The sequence below is a fragment of the Ostrinia nubilalis genome, chromosome 26 (genome assembly GCF_963855985.1).
Source record: "Ostrinia nubilalis chromosome 26, ilOstNubi1.1, whole genome shotgun sequence".
In the NCBI taxonomy this organism is placed as follows: Eukaryota; Metazoa; Arthropoda; class Insecta; order Lepidoptera; family Crambidae; genus Ostrinia; species Ostrinia nubilalis.
Window position 1 is genome coordinate 2207228 of NC_087113.1, and position 16928 is coordinate 2224155.

A 16928-nucleotide genomic window follows, 5' to 3' on the forward strand; every position below is an offset into this window, starting at 1 on the left:
AAAAACAATCGACGAAAATTGAAAAAAATTGAAATTTTTACTTGGCCTGGTAGGAAAGTGCAGTGTCGGACAACATTGACCGCGTTGGCGTTCAATGTGTTAAGTATTTAAAACCCGTGTTATTATTTGCATAAATGATTATCCGCCCGAGTTGTTTCCCTCTTGGCACTCACGTACAAATACCAAACTAATATTAAAATGTGGAAATAATTTAAGACACACGTGAACTTTAGGTAGCATTGGAGTACTTTTGTCGGACTTTATAACTTTGAAAGCTGTGCATTTAGCCACTTGTTACTCTTTATTGTCCTCACGTACGTTGTATGGTTCACACTGCGTCCCATATAGTGCCGTAAGTCAGCCTTAAGTACGATGTTACTACTTAAACTGCTATTATAATGCTATTATACTGCTAATGTACAGCCATAGTGAACTTAAAGCTGTCTAATTTGTGCCCAAACTGGTTCTATAAAAGCATTATAGCAAGCTATACAGCTCGTATACAGCTGACATACACAGCTTGTGGAGTACATGTGAACGACTATTGAACTCTTAAATGGAGTAAAATGTTACTTGGGGTGCCAGTCGCACAGTCGCGACAGCAATATAATTACGCGCGAGCGATAAGGATGGGTAGCTAGGGATCATTGGACAAAATTCTACGTGCTCACGGACCGGGCTTTAAATAAAGCATTGTTTGATGTTGCTACATGTTTAAAAGCAACGCCTCATCCCAAAAAAAGCATCTCAAAAGCATACACAAAGTCACGGGGCGCCACTAGCGTGTAGAGCCGTACTTTCTCTCGGCTCTACCGCGGCCACCCGATAGGCCACCAGCGACTCATTACTCGTTACCTCGAGGACACACACGAACCCTTCAGTCTTGATAAGTGTGATAAATAAATATTAATCATTAATTGTCTTAACTTACCAGTGAAGTTTTTCAGCTTTTTTCCCTTTTTTTTTTCAGAAAAATATCACCGACTGAGTCACTCATCACGAAATCTCAGAAACGATAACACCTACAAACTTGAAATTTGGCAGGTAGGTTCCTTATAGGGTGTAGACATCCGCTAAGAACGGATTATATGAATCTACACTCCTAAGGGGGTAAAACGGGTCCACACGTACGATGTCGCGTGGCCGCTAGTGTAAATATAAATGTTTTAGCTTCTCAACAGTTTTTCAGATTTTGTTTCCCTTTTTTCAGAAGTAGTACCTACTTTGTACCTACTTCAAATCTAAAGGACACTTCCGAACCTTAATAAGTGTGATAAATATAATCATTAATTGTCTTAACTTACCAGTGAACTTTATCAGCTTTTTTCACTTTTTTCAGGAACATTGTTTCCTCTTTGCCATCAATGACGATTACCTATTAGGGTTTACCCAACAAAACTGAGGTTTGTTTATAACTAAATTAGTTCTTTTTTCATCATCATCATCATTCAGCCACAGGACGTCCACTGCTAAACATAACTAGGCCTCCCCCAAATAGTAGGGAATTTAGTGCAATGATTTGTATGGAGACCCCTCCACTTTGGTATAGAAGGCTCATTTTTGCACCAGTTGTTCTTTGGGTGCTCCTGAGTAGATTTCCGTCGGTAGACATCGGGAGCCCCCCCTGTGGTAGCAGGGGGAGGGGGGGCAAGTTTCCTTCTGCCGCGCTTCACTTTAAGGCCCATATCTTCAAAACTATGGGTATTAGGGCAAGTGTGGTGTCATTTTCGGATAATTAAAGGATGGCGAATTCATTTGTAGAACAAACTTTTTGCCTTTTCATACAAAAAAATAGAAATATTGAGTAAAATTCACAAAAACCAAAAAGTATTTTTTTAAATAAACGTCGTTTACTTTTAAACCATTGGAGATAATCTAATAAAAAAAATATGTCCTGAAAGCTACATTTATCAGAATTATAAATATATACCATTGTATGGTACTTTTTTCGAAAAAAGTAGGTGAAAAAAAATTTTTCTTCAGGACAAAGCGGGCGAATTTTGATGCGCGTCGGAAAAAAATATTTATTTTATCCAAGAATTCATACTATTTGGTTCATAAGCAAGTAAAGATTATTATTTTAGAATTTATATAGAGTTTCTGGCACATCATGCTACCATGATTTGTATTTTTTCTTCAATTAATTTTGAACTCTATGTGTAAGTCATAAGGTTGAAAATAGTTTAAATACATTTTATTATTGAAAATATCATAAGAAGAAAGCACTAAATAAAGAACTTGAATTTGTCTAAACGTCTAATGATTATTATTAGTATTTTAATTAACATTTTTATTTCTACATACTATTGTACCAGTGATTTAACGGAAAGGTAAGTGTGAGGAAAGTGAGGATTGATATTGATATTATCATAGTACGGGAGATTATTTTTACCACAAAGGCTACGGCTGTGACCATTATTATGTAGTTGTTTTTTCAGACAGCACCAGCTTCTGCACTACTTCTTGCACTATCATCTCACCTTTTCCAGGCAAGCTTCGGCAGCTACGGGTAATTGGTCCATGTTGCTATCGATTCTGGTCCACCCCCAACCAGTCAGGTAAAGGGAAGCCTGAGTCGGTTGCTTGCAACTGACCCTATACGCGAACCCCTTGAACCAACTAATTTTTAAATAACTTTAAAAAAAATTATAAGGACATAATTACTGCCCTTGATACTGATACAAAACTGCCTAGGTTGGTGGGCACTTACAGAACTCGTTCATAGTCAAGCATGTAGTAATAGTAGGAGGTACTTGATCTAAAACAATACCAGTGGACTGAAAAAAACAGTGGATTGAGCTAATAAGGGGATAGATATTGAACAAGGGACAACTAGAAAAGAGTACCAAAATCCCAACAGAACAGCTTAATCTGTTTTACTGACAGCTCCAAGCCAAGATAGCCTGGCCTTGGGAACGGGACCGGGAGTCTACTGTAAACACTACGAACACAGTGAACGTTTAAGGAGGTTTGCTACAGTATTTCAAGCTGAATTCTACGCTATAATTTATTATGTGTGCACTAAAAACAGGGGTGTAAAAACGCAATATTTACATCCTGGGCCACAGCACTCAAACAAAGCCATCGCCTCAGTAAAGGTTGAGTCTAGAATTATTCTAGATGCAATCTTAAAGATGAACAAACTCTGAAGGCATGACAAAGTGTCCCTGATGTGGGATACCTGGACATACAAGGATCGAATGCAATGAGAGAGCCGACAGTCTAGCGAGCAAGGGTCAGAGACGATACCTATTGGGTCAGAACTGATAGTACCTTTATCTAAACGCATAGGTACCTTATGGCCATATCCAAGAAGCACAGGGCTGAATGGGAAAGCTCCAACGATATAAGCCTCTCCAAACCATTCCTAAAGGGAAATACAGGGTCATGGAAAACTTATCAGAGGTAAGCCCAAGCAATTACAGGTACGCAAACTCGGCATTATGAAATGAACCACTTGTCCCACAAAATGGGCCTAACAACAGAAGCTCTCGAGCATGTGGAATACATGTGGGGTCCATGAAACACTTAATACTGTAAGGATGGGTCTGCTTGGGTCAGCATATCCGGCATCAGAAGACTATTTTAGGTGGCTTTCACTCAGACGCTTAATTCACCTAACTAATGGATAGGATTTTTTTGGATGATAGGGAATAAAAAGGGGAGAATAAAGATCCTAATGGGACGCTGTGGACTACGTTTAGGTGTGGCCATACATAAGATAACCCAGTCAGCTTTGTATCAGCATTGGCAGTATATCAAAGGGTTTGCGTATAGGATCAGTTGCAAGTAACCGACTCAGTCTTCCCTTTACGCGACTGGTTGGGGGTGGACCAGAGTCGATAGCAACATGGAGCCTACATGGACCAATTGACCAGCTGCCGAAGTTTGCCTGGAAAAGGTGAGATGCTAGTGCAAGAAGTAGGTAGTACAGAAACTGGTGATGTCTGAAAAAACTACTATAATGGTCACAGCCGTAGCCTTTGTGCTAAAAATAATCTCCCGTACTATGATAATATCAATATCAATCCTCACTTTCCTCACACTTACCTTTCCGTTAAATCACTGGTACAATAGTATGTAGAAATAAAAATGTTAATTAAAATACTAATAATAATCATTAGACGTTTAGACAAATTCAAGTTCTTTATTTAGTGCTTTCTTCTTATGATATTTTCAATAATAAAATGTATTTAAACTATTTTCAACCTTATGACTTACACATAGAGTTCAAAATTAATTGAAGAAAAAATACAAATCATGGTAGCATGATGTGCCAGAAACTCTATATAAATTCTAAAATAATAATCTTTACTTGCTTATGAACCAAATAGTATGAATTCTTGGATAAAATAAATATTTTTTTCCGACGCGCATCAAAATTCGCCCGCTTTGTCCTGAAGAAAAATTTTTTTTCACCTACTTTTTTCGAAAAAAGTACCATACAATGGTATATATTTATAATCCTGATAAATGTAGCTTTCAGGACATATTTTTTTTATTAGATTATCTCCAATGGTTTAAAAGTAAACGACGTTTATTTAAAAAAATACTTTTTGGTTTTTGTGAATTTTACTCAATATTTCTATTTTTTTGTATGAAAAGGCAAAAAGTTTGTTCTACAAATGAATTCGCCATCCTTTAATTATCCGAAAATGACACCACACTTGCCCTAATACCCATAGTTTTGAAGATATGGGCCTTAAAGTGAAGCGCGGCAGAAGGAAACTTGCCCCCCCTCCCCCTGCTACCACAGGGGGGGCTCCCGATGTCTACCGACGGAAATCTACTCAGGAGCACCCAAAGAACAACTGGTGCAAAAATGAGCCTTCTATACCAAAGTGGAGGGGTTCTTGCACTAAATTCCCTACTAAAAGACTTCCACATCGCACCACTCCTGCATCCAGCGCCTTCTTGCTACCTTTATCAGGTCGTCGGTCCACCTTGTGGGTGGACGTCACACGCTGCGTTTTCCGGTACGTGGCCCCCATTCCAGGCCACTTTAAGTATAATCTATTATAAAAATTAATTCTTGTTTCCCTTGGTCACGTCGTAACGACTATTGAGAATGACTACATTTATTTGATTTTAAACATTTCTATAACTTTGTTGCAGGTTCTTACGGAAAGAAAAAGAAAAATCGCACAGAAAATCTATAAACTGTGATATAAACTTCGCGCGTTTGATGAATGTAAATTAGCAAAATAAATAAAGGAGATTTGGTTTCTTTTAATGAATTATATTACCAATTTATCAAAAATCGACATTCAATTGCACTTTCATAAATAATAAAATCTTTTAAAAAACATTAAGTTCAGTAATTATTCAGTAATTAAATAGTCGACCAGACTGTAAACAACCTAAATAATTTACACATCATTAATAAAAAAGTCTGTAATTAAATAAAATAAATAATAAAATATCAATCAAAGAAAATGAACCGCGACTTTGGATGTCATTGACTCTACGCTAGAAAGAGTCAGGCGTGCGAGCGGGATGTCGATAGAGAAGGCTTTCGCGGGGGGCGGGGCTTGTCCACGACCGTTCTAGACCCCGCCCCTTTTGTTAAGAGTCACTTTTGTGGGATGAGCAAGGGTAGGCTTCGACACAAGCACAGAAAAAATGCTGTTAGGAATTAGTGCTAAAGTAGAGAGTTGGTAAAATATGTAGATTGATACATACATACTTAGGTACGTACACTCACATTAAATTTTAATTAGGTACCGGATTACTTAATTAACTTTTAAGCAGGATTGTATTTAGGCCTATCATCATTATCATCATCATCTCAGCCATAGGACGTCCACTACTGAACATAGGCCTCCGGGCCTCCCCCAATGATTTCCATGTTGATCGATTAGTAGCGGCCTGCGTCCAGCGCCTTACCTGCTACCTTTATGATGTCGTCAGTCCACCTTGTTGGTGGACGTCCCACGCTGCGTTTTCCGGTACTCGGCCTCCACTCCAGAACCTTGCTGCCCCATTTAGGCCTACCTACATAGGAATTATAACTAGAACTAGATTAAGGATTACATAAATGGTAACATTGTTTGTTATAGCCTCCCACTTTGTAGACCATCGGTCTGGTGAAAGTCGCGGGAAGCACCTGGATGTGAGTAGCGCAAGACCGGTCGATGTGGAAATCCTTGGGGGAGGCCTTTATCCAGCCGTGGTGTTTTGGTTGAGAAAGAACATCGATGCAACAGAAATATTGTAATTCGTAACTTTTTATCTCCAATTTTGTAGACTTTTTGCGTGTTTCTAACACTGTATGTACAAACGGATCCTCCGAGAGATGAGAGTACTGGTCTCTGTAATACAGGCTCCTCGCCTAGCTCAGACACCAGTCTCTCACAATCTATTATACGAGTACATACATGATGTACTATTTTTATTGTAATACTTTTGTGTCAGTTAGATTGTGAAGAAAAAATAAAGATTTTTATTATTTATTATTATTTTATTATTTATTTATAAAATATAACTTCAGTACTATATTGTTAAAGATCGTTTAGATCGTATTTCTCTTTAAATGGGGTTAGAAAGTTGCTTGTCCCGATCGATTCTATCAAATTCTTGCTTCTTACTGCTTGCCCTACCTACCAGTACCTACTTGGGACAACTTATGGGCTGGTGAAGTGGCGGCAGAAACAGCCTCGTCTATGAGGTGTTTATGAAATGAATGCCATAAGCCACAAAAGAGGCTAATTTTTCTTCTCCTTTAAAAGTAGCGCTCTAAGAACTAGGATCTCGCAAACTTTAAAGAGTCACCAGATGTCAAATTGCGCAGTTTACCGTACCCAGAAAATACTGAATTATACCTAATCTATTTTCAGAAAATCTGGGCTACAAAATTACTATCCAATCTGGAAACTAATTAACTAACCTGTTTGTTTTCTACAGCTCTCCTCCTAAATAAGCCGTAACAAGTTTTTATTTCTTTTGTCAAGTCAGTTTTTTGCGTGGTATAGTCTAACTCACTAATGGAACCCAGAACGTTCCAGAGTCAAAAGTCGAACTTGCTTTAGGAACTAAACCACGATGTAGAATTTATTCTACAGATTAAAGAATTTAAGTACAGAACTGTACCTACTGTAAGACTGACTCACTAGCTGTGTATTTTATACCGAGAAAAAAACCCAACATCAATATTTTATGACGTGTAGACCAAAAACAAATTATTATAGTAAGCTGGTACAGCAAGGTACTCAAATGGAACCATCCCTATTCCAAAGCCCGTAATTTTGTTATTTACATACATATTGGCTGTTTAATGTTAATTTCGTCAGGACATGGAAATTCCAAGTGAGGCTTTTACAGTTTTTTGACGAAAATTAAAAATGGTTTCAAAATCATTTCGACTAACTTTACGTGTAAAGGCTTTATTAATCTAAGGTGTAAAGTCGCAGTTTACATTAAATAAAAAATGACGTATAAAAATTTTAGTTTTTGAACGTTTCCCGCTAGGGGCGCTGTACAATCCGTCATACATTTTAATGTAATTTTTTGGACGCGCTCACTAGTAAAAACTCACACTAGGCCTTCAGGTCCTCCTAAAAATGACCCTAGATATGCCAATGGCGATCTTTATTATTATGAACTTGGCTTGACACTGCCGCGTGTCTAGATAAGCTTTTCCTTCGACAAAGGACACCTTCAGTCTTCCACTTATCCCGTCTCTTGTAATTCTAATCGAATCGAAATAGATAGAAGAGTAGCTAACACCTGGAAAAGATTTTGGTCTTGTTGAGTAATGACAACACTAAACATTTATTTATGGTTTAGAGTTTAAAAAGCTAGCTCAAAGTCTATGGTCACTCTCTGTGGAAAAATGGCCGACTGAAAAGTTTTGTTTTGATGTGCTCCGTTGTAATTTATATTTTGCATGTGTAAGATTGCAATAAACAAGCAAGTTGAAATAAATAATCATGGCGCTTTATTAATTAAACCCCATAACAACAATAGTTATGGGCCCAGAAGAATTTGTCACAAGAAATTAAGTTCAATCGCATCCACGAGTGGAGGACATTGTTGGAAAGGTTTATGGTACCGAAAATTACATCTACGAATATCATCGTCATCATGTCGTGTTCGAAAGACAACAGATATAACATTGCACAATTCAATGGGGAAGGATTTTCGAATTGGGCTTTTAGAATGAAAAGTATGCTAAATGAGGCAAATTGCCTGGGCGCTGTGATTGACGAAAATTTCTCCAAGAAAGCCGAAAATAAGAGCCTCGAAGCAAGGGCACAGGCTCTAATAATTAGCGCAGTGGCTGATAGTCATCTTCAATATGTACGCCAAGAAAGTGCATTTAAAATGTACAAAAACTTAGAGGAAAACTTCAAAGAAAAAAGTACAAGAGGAAAATTGTTTTTGAGAAGACAGCTGAACGAAATAAAGTATCTAGAGAGCAAACCACTGAAAGAACATTTTACCAAAATTCAAGAAATCTGCACTCAGTTGGAGGAGGCAGAATCAGTTTTGTCAGACGAGGAAAAAATTAACTACATACTTTTATCTATGCCAAAAAGCTACGAGGGCGTAGTCACCGCATTAGAGACAATGGGAGACCTGAAACTGAGCACAGTCATGGAAAGACTTCTCGCAGAGGAAGAAAAGAAGAAAAAGTTTAATGAAAACAACAAAGAGACGAGCTCGAGTGCCTTCAATTGTTACAACTGTGGGAAGCCAGGCCATAAGAAATACCAGTGCAGAGGTCGAGGACAAGGAAACAATTATTCTACAGGGCGAAATTATACTACTGGATCGGGACAAACATATAGAGGAGGAAATAACAATTCAGGAAGAGGATTCTACAATACAGGACGAGGATACTATACTGGACAAGGATACAATACAGGACGAGGACAAGGATACAACAATACAGGACGAGGACAAGGATGGAGCCATGGCCGAGGGAGAAACTACCAGAGTCAAGAACGGAGAGAGGAAAGTAATTATACGGAAAATAATCCTAGTGCATTTGTGAGTGAAAATAATCAGTGTGAAGAAAGTGTGCAAAAATATAAGTGTGCAGAAAAGTATTGCGAACTACAATTTTGTGTGGACTCAGGGTGTTCAGATCATTTAGTTAACACAAGAGAACATTTTGTGGACTATATACAATTAACAAAACCACGTCTCATTGCTGCTGCCAAAAATGGTATTAATTTACAAGCAATAGGAATTGGCAACATAGAGGTAATTAGTAAGGTAGGCAACAGGCAATATAAATGCATAATTAAAAATGTTTACTATGTCCCTGACTTAAGAAAAAATTTATTGTCTGTATCAAAAATGGAAAATGCTGGTTTGACTGTCAGTTTTTCTCAAGGTAAAGTAAGAGTTTTTGAAAAAGATTACATACTAATGATTGGTAATAATTCTGGAACTTTGTACACAGTGAATGTTTTAGTAACTTCAGTAAAATCTTGTCATTTAATTAATAAACCTGATGTAAATCTTTATGAATTGTGGCACCGACGTTTTGGTCATTTGGGTTCAAGTAATTTAAATTTATTGGCGAAAAATTGCATGGTAAAAGGTTTATCGGACTTAAAAAATAAAACGACACAGAGTGATTTATGTGAATCTTGTTTATTGGGTAAAAGTACTAGACAGCCATTCAATCATAAAGGCTATAGAGCCAAGAAACCTTTAGAGTTAGTTCATACTGATGTATGTGGTCCAATTTCACCAACCACTTGGGATGACAAAAATTATTTTGTCACTTTTATTGATGACTTTACACATTTCACTATGGTATTTTTGATAAAACATAAATCTGAAGTTTTCAAAAAGTTTTTATATTATTATAACATGGTAACTAAACATTTTAATAGTAACATTTTAAAATTGAGAATGGATAATGGGCGCGAATACTTGTCTAATGAGTTTAGGGATTTTTGTAACAGAAATGGAATAGTCATGCAGCATACAGTACCTTATAATCCGGAGATGAATGGTGTGGCGGAGAGAATGAACAGAACCCTCATGGATAAAGCGAGAACAATATTGATAGATGCAGGAATGAAAAAAGAATTTTGGGGAGAAGCAGTATTATATTCTACGTACGTTACAAACAGGAGTCCAGTTGCAGGAAGAGATACTACACCTAGTGAATTATGGGAAGGAAGAAAACCTGATGTTTCGAATTTGAGAGTATTTGGATCCATTGCTTACAATCACGTTCCTAAAGAATTGAGGAAGAAATTGGATGACAAAGGCAAGAAAATGATAATGATTGGATATAATGTAGGAGGATACAAATTATTTGATGAAGAAAATAACATGGCAGTGACGGCAAGAAATGTGATATTTGATGAAAACCTAAAGAAACCGGAAAAGACAATTTTTATCCCTGACTATACAGAGTGTGAAAATGAAGAACAGAAACCAGACAGAACAGGAGGAGAAACTAGTATAGAGAATGAAGAAGAAAAGAACCAAACTTCTGAAAACAATGAAAATGAGCAAGAAAGTGAAGAACTGGAAAAGGAAGAACAAGAAAGACAAAAAAGGAAAAGACAGAAACCATTATGGCAGAAGGACTATGTTGCGGATTTTGACGAAGAAAGTGATGAAGCTCTATTTGCATTATTAAGCAGTCAACATGAAGATACACCGGTAAGATATGAGGACATTGAAGAGAGAGAGGACAAAAATGATTGGTTAAAAGCTGTAAAAGAGGAACTTAAAGTTTTAGAAGAAACGGAGACATTTGAAATCGTACCAGAACCGAAAGATAAGAAGATATTAGATGGAAAATGGGTATTTACAAAGAAAGAGACAGAAAGAGGTAAATTATGTAAAGCTAGATTAGTCATTAGAGGTTTCCAACAGGAAGAGAAATTTGAAGACATCTATTCACCGGTATTGAAACTACAAACGTTAAGGACATTGTTATCAGTAGCTGCTAAGAGGGATTATACTATACACCAAATGGACGTGAAAGGAGCCTTTTTGTATGGGAGGATTGACGAAGATGTATACCTAAAACCACCAAAAGGAATGAATGTTAAAGAAAATTGTGTACTCAAACTCAAGAGATCGTTATATGGACTGAAGAAATCACCTAAATATTGGTATGAAAAATTCAATGAGACTATTACTTCTTATGGTTTTAAACGCTCGGATAATGACTATTGTTTATATATTAAAGGGGAAACATACTTACTTTTATACGTAGACGATCTATTAATTCTTGGACAAAATATTAAAGATATCAATTCAGTAAAAGACTTTTTGAAAGCTCAATTTAAAATGAAAGATTTAGGGGATAATAATTTAACTTACTTGGGTATTTCTATAAGAAAGAGTTCTGAAGGAATTTTTATTGATCAGTCAAAGTATCTTAAAAGAATTTTAAAACTGTTTAATATGTCAGATTGTAAAGGCTGTAACACACCTATGGATCATAACTTTAAATTTGATGAAAACTTGGAAATTGACTTGTCTTATGAAAAACAATGTAGATCTCTCATAGGTTCTCTCATGTATGCAACTGTAGGATCAAGACCAGATTTAGCTACATCTGTCTATTATTTAAGTAGATTTCAATCAAAACCTAATGCCGAACTTTGGCGTGCTTTAAAGAGATTATTGAGATATGTTAAAAGGACAATTAACTTTGTATTACTTTATACTAAAAATGACTTAAGTGAACCACTTGTTGGATATGCAGATGCTGATTTTGCTAGAGATAATGATCGAAAGTCAACATCTGGATATTTATTTAAAGTTTATAACAATACTGTTGTATGGAAATCTAAAAAGCAAAGTAGTGTTGCACTTAGTACAACTGAAGCTGAGTATGTTAGTTTGTGTGAATCTGTAATGGAAGCTTGTTTCATGATTAAATTACTAAATGACCTAAATGTAGATGTTCCAACTGTAACTATTTTTGAAGACAACCAGAGTACAATTAAATCGTTGAAAGGTTGTGATATAAAGCGATTAAAGCATATTGATGTAAAATTTAATTTTGTTAAACAAAAGGTTGAAGAAAATTTGATAAATATTGTTTATGTTAATTCTAAAAATCAGTTAGCTGATATCTTAACTAAGCCTTTAAGTAAAAATGTATTCTATAGTTTAATTGAAGGTTTGGGACTGTATGAATATGTAAATAAATGTTTATGTTGAGGAAGAGTGTTGAGTAATGACAACACTAAACATTTATTTATGGTTTAGAGTTTAAAAAGCTAGCTCAAAGTCTATGGTCACTCTCTGTGGAAAAATGGCCGACTGAAAAGTTTTGTTTTGATGTGCTCCGTTGTAATTTATATTTTGCATGTGTAAGATTGCAATAAACAAGCAAGTTGAAATAAATAATCATGGCGCTTTATTAATTAAACCCCATAACAACAATAGGTCTCTACACGAAGTTCTTAATGAAAATATGTATAACTAGCTTTGGCCCGCGGCTTCACCCGCGTGATATTTCGTTCGTCATAGATCGTCATAAATTATAGCCTATATGTTATTCTGGGTTATAAACAATAATACTGTAAAGTTTCATCAAAATCCGTTCAGTAGTTTTTGCGTGAAAGAGTAACAAACATCCAGACATCCAAACTTTAGTAGGATAGGATCTGTGGATAGGATAATATTAGTAGGATATAATGATAAATTTCGTTTCATCTAAATTATGTCCATAGCTGGATAAAGGCATCTACCAAGGATTTCTACAATGACTCCTTCGATAAAAAAAAATATTTCGCATTCGTCACTGTTCGTCACCTTGAAGAATGGGAAGGGTACGTAAATGATTACAGCGAGAGAAGTAGCGACATCTATGTTACACTCATTTAGTTCTACTAAAGAGCAAACAAGAAGGTACGTTCTTTAGTTATAGATGTCGCTGTGTGTTTGCAGTTTATTGATGTTTAGAATAATTTTAATTGACATAAAAATTGTATTTAATGTAAACAATTATTTTTAATATACTCTCTAACTTAACCTGTTACTCATAGAACATTACTCATGAGGTGATCTTCCATTGCATTTGATTTGTTTATGTGCCCATAGACAATAATCATATCCTATGTCATTTTAATATACTATGACCTCGGCAGAGGTCGCTAGCCACGCTCTTGGGTAGTGGCTTAGAAAAATTACCCATAAAATTGGGGTACTTTTAAGCTTTGATAGCATAGTTGGCTAAACAAGATTTTTATTTGAATAAATTGACAATTAATAAATACTGAACTAAATGGATTCAGGGTTTAATTTTTATATTATTCCGTATCTCTATGCTAATGACTCTATTAATGAGATAGAGATGGTAATCGAAAAGAGAGATGTATAATGTTTAGAAATAGACTTGCCTATTTAAACAGGCTCCAATATATTTTTGAAGTAAAAAGCAATTCATAAGTAGGAAATTTGATTTTAGTGTGGTATCACCACTAGGCAATAATATCTCCGCTGTCTATGGTCATAGTGATGGCTACTATTTCAATTGAAATTTCCTGTGAGTAATTGAATTAACTGCTGTTGGAATATTTTTGTAAAATAACATTAAAAAATGTTTTTTTTTTCTTAAATCCATTATTATAAATTAACATTCATTTTGACAACACTTTTGGTTTCTTTACTTACTAGTATCAATTACCTTTATTTATTTATTTAGTGAATAGCATAATGTTTATTATGAGTAGAGTTTAAAATTAAGTCAATAAGTAATTTTAAGTTATTTTGTACTTATTTAAATGGTTTTGTCACAATAAACTATTTATTTGACAATGAATCGATTTAAATTGCAATCAATCGGCGCATCACTAAATCGCTGGCCAAGCGAAGTGAAGCGGAGCGAGTGACGGGAGATGTGCGAGATTTGTACTCAGAATCTAAATGTACGTCATCTCTGGTTCTAATACCTAAATATTGCATTTTATTTGCAAATTGCAATAACAATTATAAAAGTAAGTAGACCAGTCGTAGGGCAGTGACTCGTTTATTGCGTGCAGCGTGACCGTTGTTTGTATCTCTTGTGTAGTGCTCTATAAATGCATAATATAACCTAACTGCGCTTTGCATAAATCTATAAGGCCGTAGCCTTGTAATTGATGCAGATGCAGTCAATGTTGGAATACAACGTTAACGCGATTAAAAGTATTCAGTGAAAACGTCATCGCTGTGAAGCCATCCGTTTGTGATCGTTTGCCGCGCTCTGCGCTGTGGTGTTATTGACGCGTCCATTGCAATATTGCAGGCATAATGCCGGCGGCAAGAGGTGTTAAACGGACAAGTTCCAAATTGTCGGCCGCCACGTCGTCTACAGCTCCAAAAAACAAGAAGAAACGTGGAGGTGAGTGCCTAAAATGTTGATTTCTCAGTTGTTTTCTTTACATTTTTGTCCGACGTCAATGACCTGTCAAACCACGATGGCGGGAAAATGAGACTCGCAGTACAACCGTATTTAGCGATGTTTTTGATAAAGTTTTTCATGTTTACACAGTAATAAACTTGAAATAGTTTGTAAGATGAGTGATTTAGATAACACATGACATTGTAGCAACATTGCGTAAGCGATCAATTGCAAATTGTTTGAGGTTATTTCTGTGTTTGTAGATTTTCTAAGCTCCTACGTTCTCTGAATGGTCCAATATTGGTTTTATAGCTGTACTGTTGTGTAATCGACACTTATTACCCAATTTTATCATAATAACAGTAAATAATAATGGACAAAATGCATACAACGCTGCCTGCTATTAGCAAATTGTTCGACTCATTAATAATATAAGTTAATGTTTATTACTTTTGACTATCACAACAAGCACCAAGTTCTATTCTTCAAGTTTTTAAAGTAATTTTGTTAAAGTGCATTTGCCAATAGAATATTTCGATATTTGAAGACAGCCCATCTCCAATTTATTATGTTCATCAAAGAGGAGTTGTAATAATTCAATGTTCTATTTATCAATCATGTAAATGAAGCTGTTGCAATATAATATGGTACGAAAATATGTCTCGAACATAAGTACACAAATACAAATTCTATCGTACAATACTTTATTAAAACTATCCTATGTCCTTTCCCATGACACAAAATGTCTCTATACCAAATTGCATCAAAATCAGTTCAACGGTTTTTAAGTGTAAGAGTGTAACAGACAGACAGTTACTTTTGCATTTATAATAATAAGTAGGGATTAAGGCTTGAGTTTTTTGCAATAGGTCATAAAATGTCAGGGAGATGAGCAAATATTATGAAATAAAGTTTTTAATTTAAACAAAGATGACATAAACCAAAGATAAGATCATACCTAAATTTATAAAAGATTAACATAGTGTATTTTTTGTTGATCACGGATTTAAATCAGTTACTGAATGTTTTGTTATTTGAGTAATATTTCATCATGGTATCATCACACTACAAGTATAGACAGTCTTTAAGTAATCTATTAAATTGTCTACAATTTTTAATTATCTAAAATAATTATCTAATTACTTATAAATACTTTGTAGTTTTTAGTAATATGTTGTTTGCTAACTTATAACAAATAGTAGTCAAAACTATGTTCAGAACAATTTTTTTAAACCATAATATAAACAATTTTCTTAGGCCAGTCTAATACCCGTATCATTCCTGTTTCTTATTTTATAAGATGGTTAAAAAATATATTTTCTTGCAAAATTATAAATGACTAGCTTTCCACCCGCGGCTTCGCGCGCGTGGACTACATTATCTACATATTTTACGGAACAATTATTATTATTTTTTTTTTTTTTTCAAAATAAAATTTAGCCTATCCCTTAAACTGCGGAATATAAAAACTGTCAATCTGAGGCAACATAATATGTCTGGCTACGCAGTCGAGGGTCTATGTTACTCGTGGATAATGTAGCTTTCGAATGGTGAAAGAATTTTTAAAAACAGTCCAGTAGTTTTTGAGCCTATTCATTACAAACAAACAAACAAAGTTTTCCTCTTTATAATATTAGTGTAGACTAGCTGACCTGGTGAACTTTGCTGGTCTATGCTACCTGTGTTTATTGGAAATAATGTAGAATTTTATTGGTGAAATTTTTTTTCAAATTGAGCCTACTCAATACAAACAAACAATCAACTCTTTACTCTTTATTTATTAGTACTGAAGGTAGACAAAAATCCTAATTTTTTTTCTTAGTTAACATTTAGACTGAGTTGCACCATCTTACTTTAACTTTATGTGAAAAATATGTCAAACTCCATACAGAAATCACCGGTTATACTTATAGTTAAAGTTAGGTAGTGCAACTCTGCCTTAGTATCTTTTAAAATAACTACTCGAGTGCAGTACAGGCTCAGGGAGATGATTTTTACAACGTCAAACGTCAGCAAGACTTCACAGATCTCCTTTAGACTTATCACATCACAACACCATATGCCCATACCTCAAGCACTGCACTAGATACACTACTTGAGCGTAGAATCTAAAATTCTAAACAGACGTTAACATTTCAGCGATCCAGTTGGAGATCCCCGAGGCTCCCAAGCGGAGAGGCCGCGTGCTAGTGTGCGGGCAAGGAGACGTAGGACAGCTGGGCCTCGGCGAAGGAGTTGAAGAAACATCCAGGTATGTGATTATTTTTTTAATAACTTGAAAACGCACACCGTGCCACAGCCGTGTGGTGCACACACACCGTGCCACGGCAGAGTAGAATACATTTGTCACCAATCCCTACTCTTCCCGCGGGTGTCGTAAGAGGCGACTCAGGGACTACACATCCAACAGAGAACGGGCAGTAGCGTTCACTGAAAAACATCAATCTTATAAACTGCGATCTCCAACCCGCCTGCCAAGCGTGGCGATTATGGCAAAACCCTCCACTGTAGTGGAGGAGGCTCATAGTCCAGCAGTGGACTGTAAAGGGCTGTTGATGATGATGAACTTGAAAAACTCCAATCTGGAAACTCTCCAAAGGTTTCAGAATAA

The 16928-nt window shown here is 35.7% G+C and overlaps 1 protein-coding gene across 1 annotated transcript in view; it reads left to right on the forward strand.

Annotated features, from left to right (window-relative positions):
- Nucleotides 1–13803: 13803 nt before the first annotated feature.
- Nucleotides 13804–16928, forward strand: part of LOC135084360 (regulator of chromosome condensation) — a 45326-nt gene continuing 42201 nt past the window's right edge. The window contains exons 1-3 of the mRNA XM_063979138.1: nt 13804–13931; nt 14222–14317; nt 16457–16568. Coding sequence (XP_063835208.1) covers nt 14227–14317; nt 16457–16568 — 203 coding nt within the window. The 5' untranslated portion in view covers nt 13804–13931; nt 14222–14226. The remainder of the gene's footprint in view (nt 13932–14221; nt 14318–16456; nt 16569–16928) is intronic.